This window comes from Hippoglossus stenolepis, chromosome 9 (genome assembly GCF_022539355.2).
Source record: "Hippoglossus stenolepis isolate QCI-W04-F060 chromosome 9, HSTE1.2, whole genome shotgun sequence".
Classification (NCBI taxonomy): Eukaryota; Metazoa; Chordata; class Actinopteri; order Pleuronectiformes; family Pleuronectidae; genus Hippoglossus; species Hippoglossus stenolepis.
In genome coordinates this window covers 11,679,911-11,694,561 of record NC_061491.1, presented here as the reverse complement: position 1 = coordinate 11,694,561, position 14,651 = coordinate 11,679,911, and the positions used below count along the sequence as shown (strand labels likewise).

At 41.6% G+C, this 14,651-nt stretch overlaps 2 protein-coding genes across 5 annotated transcripts; both read left to right on the top strand.

The window, feature by feature from the left end:
* The first annotated feature begins 79 nt into the window (after window positions 1-79).
* On the top strand, window positions 80-4,683 carry si:ch211-214j8.12 (uncharacterized protein LOC100000539 homolog). 2 transcript variants are annotated; one of them, XM_047341074.1, is made up of 5 exons: window positions 80-219; window positions 857-1,174; window positions 1,468-1,634; window positions 1,941-3,175; window positions 3,363-4,683. In XM_047341074.1, the coding sequence occupies exons 2-5, from the start codon at window positions 946-948 to the stop codon at window positions 3,745-3,747; spliced, it is 2,016 nt and encodes a 671-aa protein (XP_047197030.1). In that variant the 5' UTR covers window positions 80-219; window positions 857-945; the 3' UTR covers window positions 3,748-4,683. The 2 variants fall into 2 exon arrangements, with proteins under 2 accessions (XP_047197030.1, XP_035021576.2); XM_035165685.2 differs by having other exon boundaries at window positions 854-1,174.
* A 665-nt stretch (window positions 4,684-5,348) lies between these two features.
* On the top strand, window positions 5,349-12,446 carry entpd4 (ectonucleoside triphosphate diphosphohydrolase 4). Of its 3 annotated transcripts, none has more exons than XM_035165688.2 (13): window positions 5,349-5,497; window positions 5,853-5,980; window positions 6,092-6,289; window positions 6,380-6,585; window positions 6,762-6,912; window positions 7,859-7,962; window positions 8,307-8,366; window positions 8,545-8,675; window positions 9,247-9,413; window positions 9,490-9,814; window positions 10,300-10,385; window positions 10,508-10,669; window positions 11,377-12,446. In XM_035165688.2, exons 2-13 carry the CDS (start codon window positions 5,973-5,975, stop codon window positions 11,609-11,611), a joined length of 1,833 nt encoding a protein of 610 aa, XP_035021579.1. In that variant the 5' UTR covers window positions 5,349-5,497; window positions 5,853-5,972; the 3' UTR covers window positions 11,612-12,446. The 3 variants fall into 3 exon arrangements, with proteins under 3 accessions (XP_035021579.1, XP_035021577.1, XP_035021578.1); XM_035165686.2 differs by having other exon boundaries at window positions 8,545-8,699; XM_035165687.2 differs by having other exon boundaries at window positions 5,358-5,497; window positions 5,856-5,980; window positions 8,545-8,699.
* The last annotated feature ends 2,205 nt before the right edge of the window (window positions 12,447-14,651 follow it).

The window sequence follows — 14,651 nt, the reverse complement described above, 5'->3', positions numbered from 1 at the left end:
TGTTCAAATCTATCCCCTGATTCAAAATCAACAGCCCGGATAGGCTGACCGGATGTGCCTGTGAGACCTAAGACAGGGCGAAAAGTCCCACGGACTTGCAACCAGGAAGTGCTGCAGGGAATCACGTATGTGAAGTTTGAGATTGTGTTCGTTTTATTTAACTGAGCACGTCTGGCTTCTTCGTTGTGTGAACACATCCAGCACCTGTAGAGCTGAGAGGTAGGTGTCATAGAAACTCTTTATATCTATATATTCTCTCCATATAAAACCCTACGCTCTGTTTATACGTGACAATATTTATTTAATGGATTAAATATTGATATTGTACGTACACATTAGAGTAAATACACATTCTAGCATCTTTTGTGTATCTTCTTAAATGGAACAAAGACAAAACAACACAGCTGGTTAAAGAAACAGTGAACAAGAAATAGTACCAACATTGAAGGGAGATAAGAATCTTGCAAACTCCCATTTTAGTTTGGTTTAGTTTATTTCGTTCATTTCAGTGTAATCCAAAAACAAAACCATACACGTATACACTGGTACATGAACTAAAAAGGAGCAGGAAGAAGAATTACCTGCCCCTTTACTATAAATACAATACAATATAAATACAGGTGACCATTTGATTTCCTTTCTTTTCACAAATCACATAACAAATCAATTATAGATTAATCAATAACCCCCATCATAACATAAACATTACTCAACTAGTTCAAACAGTTACATTACTTTTTCCTAAATTTTATATTTTCTTAAATTGAATAATGTTTCAGCAAGATTAGCGTTTTTGTTTTTAGATTTTTTAGATTCTTTCTGTCCTCTTAATCTTCTCTTTGTTTCCCACCAGCAGCAAAATCGTCAGAAGCCTCCAACTCTCACGTACTACAACCCAGAATCCACTTCAGCACCGCAGCCAGCCTCTGCTGCCCTGCAAGGCCAATGTTCGCCCTAAATTTGACCAAACCCTTGCCGAGGAGGTGCGTGAGAAATATAAGGTGCAAGGGGAGAGGCGGTAGGACGGATGAAGACGGCTCTGTCCTGTCACTGACACGGCTTTGTCTGCTCAGCCTCGCCGACAACATGAAGGATGTGTGGGTGAAAGACTACGCTGACAAATACCTGGATCAGTATTCATTCAGGCACATTATGGGGCCTTTCAACTTACTGCGTGAGTTTGCGAGGGCTTATTCAACAGTCCTCTCTCACCTGCCTGCTCCCACTTTATGGCATTTCAGTTTGGAACTGTCACTACACAACTGTTACTGTGTGTAGTTTAAGTGACTGTGTCATAAGTCAGTGATCACACGCAGCTGTAATTCACCATATTAGCAAAATGTCTGAGATGTCAATATAATTATTGCCCTTGACAACCTCTCTCTGGCCCGAGAGTAATAGATTAACAGAGTGATGGATCACTTCTAATCCCTCTCCTTCTCTTTCCATCTTTTACTCCCCGTGTAGCTGGAGAACTGGTTGAGGAGCTCACGCAGCTGCTGTGCACCAGGAAACAATTGTCCCGCGCGGCCCTCCACCTCCTGCTGGTCCCCCAACTCCGTGGCCTGTCACTGGAAAGCTGTCCTGGTCTGGTCACCTCCGCCCTCTGTGCCCACATTACTGCACGCTGCCAGGTCAGGCTGAAACCAGTGTCTCCTGAAACCAGTGTCTTATACTACAAATACCTGTGAGCGTATTTAATAGTTGGGAATCAGCGTGAAAGATAACGTGAAGCATCAGTTGCCTCATCGCTTGCCGACGCCTTTACTTCTTCAAAAAAATGGTTCGTTACTGAAGGGCAATGAATCCTTTGATATGTTGGGTCCAACAGTCGGAGTATTTGTTTCTTAGGGATGGAAAAATGCATTAATCGGCTGCATTAGAAGTCTAGTCGCGCCTCTGTGACATAATAGGCTTGTGTTTTCTTTTTTTTATCTCAGGGTCTGTGTAGACTGGATCTATCTGGGGCCCAGCAGCTGCCCTCAAAGGTCCTGTGTGAAACTCTCTGCTGTCTGCCTGCCCTCCGCTCGCTCTCCCTGGCTGGTATGCCTTGTGACAGATGTGTGATCAGCACAATTGCCCACCACTGCCGTTTGCTGCGCCACCTCGATGTATCCTGCTGTCATTTCCTTTCCCCTGCCGCACTACTTCCTCTTGGAGGTGGTGCCTTCTGCTCATCCTCTGCTCGTCCTTCAAGCTCATCATTTTGCCGCACCTCTACATCTCCACCTCCTAGTTCCTCTTTCTCCTCTGCCCCCTCGCCCTCCGTCTCTTCATCCCTGCCTCCTCTCCCCCTCACCAGTCTACTGGCTCTGGATATTGGGTTTGGGGAAGAAGATGGAGACAATGCGGTGGCTGCAGCCTACCTACTACTCTCTCTGCCTGGGCTGGAGAGAGTGGCCATGGAGGGCCTTGCACAGGCCTGCTGTCTCATTGAGCACAGAGAGTTTAAGCAGACAGACGCGTTCAGTTACAGAGAAGGAGTTCCGAGGCTGGAAGAGGTGTGGAGGGAGAGGAGGAACAGGCAGGGGATCGATAGTTGGAGGAAGAAGAGAGAAGGTGCAGCAGCAGGGGTTGAGGAACATGATGAGGAGGAGGAGATATTGTGGGAAGAGTATTGTGGCAAGAGTGAGAAAGATGCATGTACAGATGAGGAGCCAAGTTGCTCTCTGAAACAAGCAGAGGAAAAAAAGCGAGGGAGAGTTTTGTCAGAGTCGGGTGATGAACACCTGATCCTGCACCTAAAAGATGTCAAGGGTGTTACTTGGGACCGTCTGGAGAGTTTAAGCCGTTTATGTCCAGACATCTGCTCCATATCCGTGAACGCTGATGATGAATCAAGTACGAGTAGAAGGAATGGGTCTGTGTTAGCTGCAGCCCTCCAGACATGGTCAGGCCAGCTGCTGAGCCTCTCAGTACAATTCCCTGGCCCTCTGGTGGATCTGCTTCCTGCCATCCAAGTTGTAGGCTCCTCCCTGGTCTCTCTCACCGTGGAGGGTGTGAAAACCAGCCCCCAAACCTCTCTACTGGAGGTCATCAAGTCCTGTCCCAGACTCAGAGACCTACTCATCTTTGCTGAGCCTCCCATCATGCCAGAGGAGGAAAATGGGGAGGAGGATCGGTGGGATGATCGGGATCTGCCACGGGTGCCTCACCTCTGCTCTCTCACACTCAAGTAAGGCTACTGTTGAGATGCAAGATGTAGTACAGTGTGACTCACTTGAGGAAAGGAGTATATTTGAACTATTGCAACATACCAGTGACATATTAATTTGATAGATCCAGCAGATTAAATGAGATTAGATTGACTACCTATATCGAATTTATCCTTTGTCTTCTTTGTGTCTCCCATATGTCGACAGATTCTCTTACAGTCACAGCCAAATGAAACCTGCCATGTCCTGGATGTCCCTGAGGAAGACGCTCATGTGTCTCCTGATTGGTTCTCCTTTACTGGAGAAGCTCACACTGGTCTCCCTGCCATGCCCTCTGGACTGCGTTTTACAGCGTGTATTGGGCCCACACCTTAACCCCCGTATGGACTCTACAGACGCACCCCCCGTGCCACTCAGACGAGTACAGCACATTACACTGCAGCGGACAGATGTGACGATGGTAACAGTGAAAAACATAATACAGCACAGCAAGAGACTCAAGCTTGTGGATGTGAGATACTGCTGGCGGATCAATAAGGTTGAGTGGCTGAGCTGCATGAAGTCCAGTGAAGTCCAGGTGGTCTGGGTGTAAAGAAGAAAGTGTATTGTTTTGAATTCAAATAGAAATATAGCGCAATGCAAATTTACAGTGTCAACTGTATTAGTACAGTTGTCTCTGTGGAACTATTACTGCTTATATTTAGAGCCCGAGCAGCGACCACTGTGTGCGGACCCTATTGAATTCCAATTTTGGCGTCCTAAACTTTTGAAATCACAGTACAATCTAAACACCTTGATGATGAAAAGTTGTGCTCTTTGTGAGTTTTAGTTTCGCCGTGAAACAGTAAGTTGTTGTAACTTCAGTGTACACTGTCCAATCTGCTCCAAACGTGTGTATGAATACATGTTCCTTTTTTACCTGGGACACTTGAATCAGTCCAAGATTTGATTATGTTTGATCAAAAATGAGGCTTCCTCCTTTGAGGTTGTTTAAATTGATCGCAGAATTGCGCAGGTGGCAAACTGTCAAATTACAACCACACCAGGAACACTATAGTTCACAGTATGATTTTAATCATCATCATACATTGATTAATTACTGATGCCATGCTTAGGATCACGTACAGAGAGATGAAGAATTATGATTTTTTGAGAAATAATATATTTGAAAACACAGTTTTGTTACCGACACTGTGTTTATTGCTGAATGTGACGAGACGTGTATTTGTGGATGCATGGGTTTTTGTTTCAAAGTATGTCTTTAAATGAGGCTTGATGACGACTGACATCCCTCATCATGATCATGACCACAGTGTTTGCCAACCTCAGTGGAGACGACCTGCAGAAAAACATCTGACAGTTGCTAAGGGAAGAGGCCTTCGATGTGTTCTCCATACACTCTATATTTCTGACATGTGGATCGCAGTTGTCTACTGAAACAGGTGTGTGTGTGTGAGAGCTTTCATGAATACATTTTTTGCATTTATGCCTGCTTAATTTTGCTAATTTCAATAAATAAACTATGAATGATAAACTCTTTTGTGTGCGTTTGTATGCCTCCGTGGCCTTTGCCCACCAAATTCATCAATATAATGAAATATCATCGGTTCCTCTTATTTGCTCTTACTGATTATAACAGTTAGAACTTTAACTGTTGACTTGTAAAAACTATATTTTAAAATTGGTCAAATTCTCTCCAAAATTAATAAGAAATGGAATCAATAAATAGTTTCATTCAAACAGTACCCAACCCAAGACACGGGTCTCAAATTGTATTCACAATGGTCTTACTATAATGAGTCATACAAATCTTAAACAAATGACAGTATATTACTATAAAGTCAGTATTTATATGAAAATGTGAATTAAATTGAATCCTCTGTCTGAGTACTAATTCAGTGATATTCCTGACAAATACTGATTTAATAATAGAGCTTTTCCAGTTTTTTACATCAGTTTTAAATAATCAAAATACCGTGACGATTTAAATAAATATACTGAATCTTAGGGCGGTTCTTTAAAAAAATTAAGATGTAGAAAATGAATCTCTTGTTGAACTCCACGGTCAATGGTATAGATTCCATATATAGTGTTCGTTTTGGTTGCACGTCGCCGCTCGGGTTGGTGTTGGGCGGTATTGGATTTTTACACCGTGTCTTTAATCTTTGCCTCACCTCCGGGCGACGCGGAGAAGCAAAGCAAATACACCGCGGACGACACGAACACGTCACTCGCCGGAGACGTTCTGCCACATACTCGCTCAGCGTTAGCCAGCGGTTCGCATCTGGCGCCTCAGAAATGTCACGTTTTCGGGGAAACGGGAGACTTCCGCTGGTTTGTTAGTAAGTATGGACTCAGCTAAAGGTCGCGAGCGTGTAAAGTCACTGCGTTTACACTGACGACTCGTAGAACTACGTTAAATTCTTGTGTTTTAGCTAGCTCCTGTAGCCGAACGTCACTCCTGGCAGCTAATGCTACCGCTACCTGCTGTTTTGGTTTTACAGCAGCGTTTCCCTGCGGTTCTAACAACTTGTATTTATAATTGAAATACACGAACCTGCACACTTACAGCATCGACAGCCACGGGAGGACATTCGCGTCCTCTTCGTCTCACTTGAGGCCTTTGTCGCACAAGAGCGCAGAACCTGAGTTTTTTTTAACGTTAACTATTTAACTGACTTGTTTTTTTTCTATCAGAAGATCAGGATGAAAATGTAGCACAGCGGAATGGAGCCGTGGAATAAGCCCAACCAGCCTCCCTCAGTCTGATACATGATGTACGTCAACTGAAGCCTGAAGTTGAAGACGAATTGCACCATGGGAAGGTTTGTTGGAAGTCATTTCTGGTATTTTATCTTGATTGTCCCACCTGTCTCATATCTGTGACATTACAGATCGTCTGTGCTGATTCTCTTCTTTCTTCTACCCGCTGGCAGGATCAGCTTTTCGTGCCTGTTCCCAGCCTCCTGGCACTTCAGCCTGTCGTCCCAGGTTCTTCCTCGGCTCCTCGTCCCTTCCCTCAGACAGCTGCTCTTCATCGGCCTGGTGCTCTGCCTCATAGGACTGCTCTACCTGCAGCTTGTCACGGGAAAGGGCCACGCCAGCTGGATCAGGAAGGAAAATAATTTCCACAGGTAACCCAACAACCGCTGTCTGTAAGTGTTTATGTCATGAGGGCCACCGGTAATATTTTGGCATCGAACATTTTTGTTGCTTTCCAAAAGGCACTTGGCAAGGGTGACTGATGTGGATGCGACGGATACCAGCAACCCCGACCTGAACTACGGCTTGGTGGTGGACTGTGGCAGCAGCGGCTCTAGAGTATTTGTTTACTGCTGGCCCAGGCACAATGGTAATCCTCATGAGCTGTTGGACATCCGGCAAATGCGAGATCAACACCGCAAGCCAGTGGTAATGAAGATCAAACCGGGTAAGCACCCCAGAGCTAGGCTTCTCATTCATCAATTCATTATTAAAATGAGAGGGTGTTAAACAAACAGTGCTAACTATTGAATATTCAAAAACTCAAATGATAATATAAATATAATCTAGTGTATATTTACCTATTCTAAAACAAGATGTTTGGTCTTTGTTTTTTCCTTGTAGGTATCTCTGAATTGGCTAAAACGCCAGAGAAAGCAAGTAATTATATTTACCCACTGCTGAGCTTTGCAGCTGAACACATTCCCAAAAATAAGCACCAGGAAACCCCTTTGTATATACTCTGCACAGCTGGAATGAGAATCCTACCTGAAAGGTACAGTTATAATGTTATTAGATCTAAATAAGACTGCATGAAATGTTCAGACCTCTGGTATATACAGCACTGACTAGTTGGGCCGGACCAGACCAGTTTACAAAAGTTTACCACTAAAGCTGCTCTCAGATATGCACTGCACTCTGGATGATCTCCTGACATTATCCCGAGGGGCTGTATGTGAGAACCCAAATGTCTGAGTGAGAGCCTCTGGACTTTCTCCTGCCAGCTCTCTATAAAAAAGTCTGGATAATGTCAGAATGAGCCAATTTGATACCACAGTAGGAGATCCTCACCCTTCACCTTGAGTGCGTGGGTGTTGATGTTTCTAACATGTTGACACAAAGCTTTTTTGCCCACGCTTACTACATTACTTCCTGCCTCTGTCTGCTGCACCACACCTCATGTGATACTCCGGAGATTTGTGTGATCTTGTGAACGCGTCTGATCAGAGAATCTCCTGCTGCGTTGATCATGTTTGAAAAGCAAACTACGGAAAAAGTCCAGACCCAATTGTGCGGACATTCTCATGAGTTCATGTCTGAAAACGGCTTATGTGTTGCACTTGACTGGATTGACTGTGAACATCTTACACCCACAAATTTTGAAATTGGAGCTCCTCCATGTTGTCGACCTCTGCTTGGCAGTAAATTGCACACAGCTCGTCAGACACTAGGACTCTGCTGATCAATTTATAAATGAAGAATGATCTGTTTATCAAGTTGCTTATTACTAATGCAATACATGTCGGATTTAGTGCTGTGATGCAGCACTAACTTTTATTGTTTTAACAATCATTAACCATCATTAAATCTAACTGGTTTAAACTCCTACACTTGACTGGACTGGCAAAACCGGCAATCAACCCATTCAACAGCACTGACTGTTTTGAGAAAAAGAAAAACTGACACTCGTGATGAATTTTTCTGTGTTTGTTTAACCTCAGTCAGCAAGAAGCTCTTCTCGAGGATCTGCGCACTGACATCCCAGTCCACTTCAACTTCCTCTTCTCCGACTCCCACGTAGAAGTCATTTCTGGAAAACAGGAAGGTAAATACAAGGAATAATGACAATAGAAAGCAATAGTCTCAGCTTCAATCTACTGCTGCAAAACTTCATGACTTAATAAAGCATTGTTTATAACAAATTGAATACAACACAACTGATTAATTTCTTCGTGGAGACTGACAGACTTCTTGCCAGTTGTTGTAGCTGCCAACTGACACTCAAATTAAATAGGACAACACATTTGCATTAGCTTAATTAGTGGGTGTAGGATTCTCCTTTGTATTGTAGATCTATTTTTAATTAGTTAACTAATTAAAAGTAGTGCATCATTGGTAATTCTGAAAACATTTAATATAATAACTCTGAAATTACTTGGTTGGTTTTAGGTGTCTATGCATGGATTGGAATAAACTTTGTCCTTGGAAGGTTTAACCATGTGCACAATGGTAAGAACCCAAGCAGGTAATACACTGAGTACATCCATGCTTTCCCTTTTTGCCATTTAACATCTAATGTGCTACAGTTCACCTAAAAATGTGGTAAACAAGTCTCTAATTACACATTAATCGTGTGATGTATCTTCTCTGTCTGACTGTCTCACATTTCCCTTGTCAATCGTTCAAGATGGGGAGGCTGTAGTCGAGGTTCATGTCCCGGGCAGCGATCAACAGGAGGCGCTGGTGAGAAAGAGGACTGCGGGTGTCCTGGACATGGGCGGGGTTTCCACACAGATTGCATACGAAGTGCCCAAAACTGTAAGCTTTGCTTCTCCACAACAGGTTATTATCCACAACCAATTCTCTTTTTGTGCCGTCTTTGGTTTTTTGTCACTCACCCTTTGTTCTTCTCCCTCCTTCTGACATTCCCTGATTTAACCTGTATGCACCATTTTTGTCCCGTGGAGACGATCTGCTCTCCATTCATCACTGTTGAACGCATACTGTAAGCCTGCTGCATGACTCCATAGCAGGATTAAGGACTGCGAACATGAAGTTATCTATGTAGAGATCATCACGTATTATGGAAGTTGTCAGTGTAAGGATGTAGAAGGTTTAGTATACTGTCCTCTTTGCCGCCATTGTTTGTTCTTTACACCACAGGAATTTCAGCAGAATTTTCACTTATTAGACAGTTTTATCTTCTGTTGTGTGATGTTTTTAAATACACTAAACTGGACATAACACAAGTTAAACCTGCTCTTGTTGTGACCTGCTTTAAAAATCAGTTAATGCTTTGAATGACAGAAATGATGAACAGATATGGATGTGTGTGGGTTTATTACGAGGTTATCCTCATTCCCAGTTAGATTTTTGTTTGTTCCCATAGGAGGAAGTTGCTAAGAACTTACTGGCGGAGTTCAATTTGGGATGTGACGCACATCGCACAGAGCATGTTTATCGTGTTTATGTGTCCACCTTCCTGGGTTTTGGAGGAAATGCAGCACGCCGAAGATATGAAGAACGCCTCACCAGAAATACTGCCACTCGAAACAAGTGAGATCCAGTTGTTTCCACCTTTCTTTTGTAAATGTTTTTGTGTGTATTCACACTGTATTACTGGTTTGTTCAGGTTCTTGGGTCAGCAGATTGGTGAGACAGCAGAGTCTCCCCTCCTGGACCCTTGTCTGCCCGCAGACCTGCAGGATGAGATTGGTCCATCTGCACAGAAGCTCCATCTGCGAGGCACAGGAGACTTTGACCGGTGTCGCCAGATTCTCCAGCCGTTCCTCAACCACACAAATGAGACCCACACCTCCCTCAGTGGTATCTACCAGCCGGCCATTGACTACAGCAACAGTCAGTTCTATGGCTTCTCTGAATTCTACTACTGCACGGAGGATGTGCTGCGCATGGGCGGGGATTATAATGCTTCAAAATATACACGGGCTGCTAAGGTAGGTGCCACATAGAAAAATCACTCAGTAAGTAACTTAGTAATCCTCTAATTTTCTTTATCTGTCTAGAAATACAATGTTCTTTCTGTTAAAGTTCAGTTCAAAGTTGCCACATAGCTCATCATCACACTAATATTCAGTGTTCAATCCATACAGTGTTTTCTTTCTTTCTGTTTAACTGACCATTTAAAATATGGATTTTGAATCCATCATGCATTTAATGTTTTGCAAGGATATTCATTTACTTACCACATGTGCAGTATTTGATTTAGGACAGGGCTAGGAGTGTTATAAATGCTGTTTCCCCCTCCAATTTACCATTCTATGAAAACATATGAATCCCTGATTGGCCTGTGGAGTGCAATGCTATTGTGGTTTTAATAGTATATACTTTTAAAGCAGCTTTGGTTAATTTATTATAACTTGTTGATGCCTTGTCACTGGAAACTTTGCTGATGTTGTTGGTTGATGTTTAACATTTGCAGAGTTACTGCGCCACCCAGTGGAAGACTCTGAGGGAGCGCTTTGACTCTGGCTTGTATGCGTCACATGCTGATCTCCACAGACTGAAGTAAGTCATATAGGATTATTCTAAAGCTCAATTAACCACTTGGTCACACCTAAAAAAAAAACAGATGTCTGGTGGTTTGTGCAAAATGTTTTTAATCAATGGCTCCATGTTTCTGCCTCCAGGTACCAGTGTTTTAAATCAGCTTGGATGTATGAAGTATTACACTCAGGCTTCTCTTTCCCGGCCAATTACAAAAACCTAAAGACGGCGCTGCTGGTCTATGATAAGGAGGTCCAGTGGACTCTTGGCGCTATACTTTACCGAACACGGTTTCTGCCTTTGAGGTAAGAAAGGTTTTGGTTCTCAGTCGCTTTAATCAAACGAGGGTTCAGTCGTTTTAATGAGCAAAAAATGAGAAATCATCCTTTTAAATCCCATCTAGTTAAATCTGCTCTTTAGTGTAAGTGCAGGAGTGATTGTTTGTCTTTGATAACAACACACTCTTGTTTTGAGCATAAGTGGGGAGTTGAAACAATGTCCACTATCTGAGATTGGCTGGTAAAAGGACACTAAGTATTAAGGTTTACAGAGAGGGTGGCTTTTCACTTCATTTGGCAGCACAACATAAATTATATTTCAGGAATGTCTCTGATCCTTAACAAAACTGGCAAATCCAATAATGACAGTCTTACACAAGTGTCTTTTAATCTAAAGATATTGGTGACTTATTATTACACCTCTCTTTAAAATATATATATATATATATATATATATATATATATATATTGTGCACCCCACATACAGTCACCAACCTGTCCTCTCAATAAAGGCAAAAAATTCTTCAAAAGATAAGTTTAAATCTGAAAATGAGTTCACATGTGTGTAACCTCTAGAAAGAGTTTTCTTTTGAGCATCTTGTTGCTGAACAGCAATTTAAGCCAAGCTTAAACATAATCAGGATTCTTATCACATCATCTATCAAATCAAACTATCTTAGGTCTTAACACATTTTCCCTTTGTTGAGAGCTGCTTTGTTTTCTGCCAATTTCAGGGACATCCAACAGGAAACCCTGAAAGGAGCTCACTCTCACTGGCGGCACAACTTCTCCTTCTTCAACAACCACTACTTATTCCTGGCTTGTTTCTTCATTGTGCTGTTGTCTATTATGTTGTACCTGATGCGACTCCGCCGCATCCACCGCCACGCGGCCCAACTCTGCACCCCCTCCTCCGTACCGTGGCTGGAAGAGGGCCTCAGCTCACCCACGCTTCCCATCACCCTCTAAACTATTCGGTACTGAGATTTGGACAAATGAGGAACATTGTTTGTGAGCCCTCAGGCTTGGCTGAGCCAATGTTTGTATTTAATTTATTTAGTTTGACATGAAAATGTCTTTTTAAAATGAATGCTCTTGCCGGTCACTTTTCAGTTTCAAACGGCAGCTGCCTAAAGGTGTCTTCTACCTAATTAAAAAAATTAAAAGGACAAACACATCGGTACTTTTCTCGTTAGGGAATCTTCCATACCCAAATAAAATCATTTAAACTTTCACAAAGTTTGACAAATATACCACGGTGGCGATTTATTTTATTTTCTATGTGTGCCTGGGCATTTGCCTTTTCTTTATGCCGTTTTATATGTGCAACATCACATGTTTTCTTTTTTCAAATACAGAAACCTGAAATGCAATACGATTCATAATTAGTGGAAGAAGCACTTTGTAATGCACATAAAAATGAGAAATGAGAATGCACAACGCCTCTCAGCTGGAATGGTCTTTTTTTTGTGTGCCTGTGACTATCCCAATTTTTTTCTGCCTCTAGTGCAATACAAGTCTTGACACTGTTGGGGAATTCTCCAAAACCCACCCATTCTTTTTGTATAGTATCAATCTCTCTTGAAGCCCTACTGAAATTCTCACGTTGGGTGATCTGACCATCATGTTGGATGCTGTTGCATACACTGTTATTTACGTTGGGCTTCATTTTCAGAAGCTGTCATATCACTGCTGCGAGGGGATTGTAAATGAGGGCACGTTTATCTGTCCCGTTATTTATATGAAAATGGTCTATTGAAACGTTTGCACAGATGAATGCGAAATAAATATTGTAAAATTTCAATTCAGTTATAAAGGTTTTTGTTTTTTTTAAATATGTGTTTATTGCTTTTTAGCAATAATACCAACAAAAAATCTAAACACGAACAGACACAGCACATCTTGGGTAATAACAGTAGCCACAGTCATAATCAAATTTAATACAAAGCAGTTTTTCTTTAAGTAGACGTGTGTATATAGAGAAACAAATAAATAAATAAAAGATAATACACAGCAAGGTGCTTTACATCAGACATAACACTAGTCCTCGTCCTGAACATTTTTTAGTACAGGGTCCATATCTTATCAAACACCCCTCCTCTATCTTCATAGTTATAAAGGTTTTATGGTAAACTTGTCTGGCTGTATATTTAATGAGGGAGGGATCAGACCATAGAGTGTACTTGGATCAGACTTAACAAATGGTGTCTTTCCTTGAACTGAATCTGAAATCTGTGGTTCACCCAGAATAAACACTAGCTCCACACTTGAATGATAAGTTTATCTCAGTTTACTGTAAAAAGTTATAGTTGTCATTTGCGTTTGAGTGCTGCATGAACTCGAGACAAGGTCATGAGTTGTGAGAATGGGACAAATGAGACGCTAATGCAGAATTAAGATCAGAGAGTTTCTTCACCACAGGCTCCTTTAAGTATTTTTCTCAATGATTTATGTTTTTATCTGGTTGCAGGCCACAGGTTTAAATTTCACTTGGATATCCAACAGGATGCCTTTTCAGTTTCTGTTCAGGATAATACCTGAAAGAACTTAACACTCTAAATGAGTAGTGGTTCTTTGCAGGGAGAGATCTAAACCTTTCTTTCCTCCAATTTCAACTTTTAGTCAAAAAGTTTGATGTGTGAATTGTATTATTCTATAGAAGAAAGACTATTAATTATCTCTGCAGCGACTGAGTAGAACCTGATCTATTAACTATCCTGTGTCACTCTCCATTGGCTGAAACATAAGCTTCGCACACAAAGTGCACAGGCGAGTCTCTGTGGGTGTGTCGGTGAATTGAGACACATCAGTGACTCAGCATTATAAGAGCCGGGCAATTTTAAGAGACCCTTTGTTCCAGCAGTGGAGTTAAAGTTGGTATTCGCATGTAACACAGGGTTGTCCAGCCACCCCTTCTTCATACACTATAATGCACATGATTGAGGTATGATTAATAAAAGACTGTTCTTAACTGTTGGTCCTTAAGTATTCAGTTCAAATCCAATGTACGAGTTACAGAACAAGTGAATGTGTGAGTTGATAACTTGACGGTATGGAATGTAGAAGTGTATGAAATATAGGTAGGCCATCATATCTTCCATGTTTTAAGTGCAACAATAAATTAATTTATTTTACTGATGAAGTGGCAATGGATGAGGGCTACAAACACTGTGTCATTGAGTTCACACAGGATGTTTTAATGTGTCCCACATGCAGAAGTATTTACACTTCCCTCACACAGCACATCCAGGGGCGTTCTCTGCATTCTGTTTGCAAATGGAGTTGTAAAAGACAAAATGGGCCCGCACACCAGTTAAGAGGATCACAGGTGAGAACGCAGCTTCTCCCAATTTGTCATTTATTCAGGAAGAACTGTCAATGGGTCACCATGTGGATTCAGAGAGCCCCTTTTGGTTCCTCAGTTCCTTTTTCAAATAAATGAATTTTCCAGCAAATGTTTCAATAAAAATCTTAGTACAAAATAGGTTGTATACCAAAAGCTGTGGTTTTAGTATGAGCACCACGACCACAGTAGCAGCTGCATGTGTTTCCATTGATTTAAACTTATTTTAATGCACAAACAAAACAGCTAACAACAACCCACCTGCAAAAAAAGTACACAACACCATTATTTGCTTTGTTAATTAATGTCTTGTGAAAGAGGGGGAGATTATATACGATTATTATTCTTTCTGCTCCTTTTCATTCAAGATTTGAGATTTTGTGTTTGCATTTAAATAGTTTTGTTTTGTCGATGAATTAAATAAACTTATAAATAAAATCTGAAAATCTTTTCTCTTACTTGAGTTAGACTTTGAATGACTTTTATTTGTAACAATAATACTATGATCTGAATACTTTCCACCATTCAGTGGCACAAAGAGAGAGATCGATCCTTTCTAGCGAACAGATGCTGCCCGATAAAGAGACCAAACCTACTTATCTCTTCAAGCAGGACTAAGATTACACTTTCTTGTCAAACCCATTGGAAACCTCGTAGAGAAGCATG

Bases quoted from the DNA above. Each gene is read 5' to 3' on its own strand.
- entpd4 (XM_035165686.2), top strand. The intron at 8,367-8,544 runs GTAAGAACCCAA...CAATCGTTCAAG, and splicing joins GTTTAACCATGTGCACAATG to ATGGGGAGGCTGTAGTCGAG. The intron at 8,700-9,246 runs GTTATTATCCAC...TTGTTCCCATAG, and splicing joins GCTTTGCTTCTCCACAACAG to GAGGAAGTTGCTAAGAACTT.
- si:ch211-214j8.12 (XM_047341074.1), top strand. From the start codon at position 946: ATGTTCGCCCTAAATTTGACCAAACCCTTGCCGAGGAGGTGCGTGAGA. The intron at 1,635-1,940 runs GTCAGGCTGAAA...TTTTTATCTCAG, and splicing joins ACATTACTGCACGCTGCCAG to GGTCTGTGTAGACTGGATCT. The intron at 3,176-3,362 runs GTAAGGCTACTG...ATATGTCGACAG, and splicing joins CTCTGCTCTCTCACACTCAA to ATTCTCTTACAGTCACAGCC.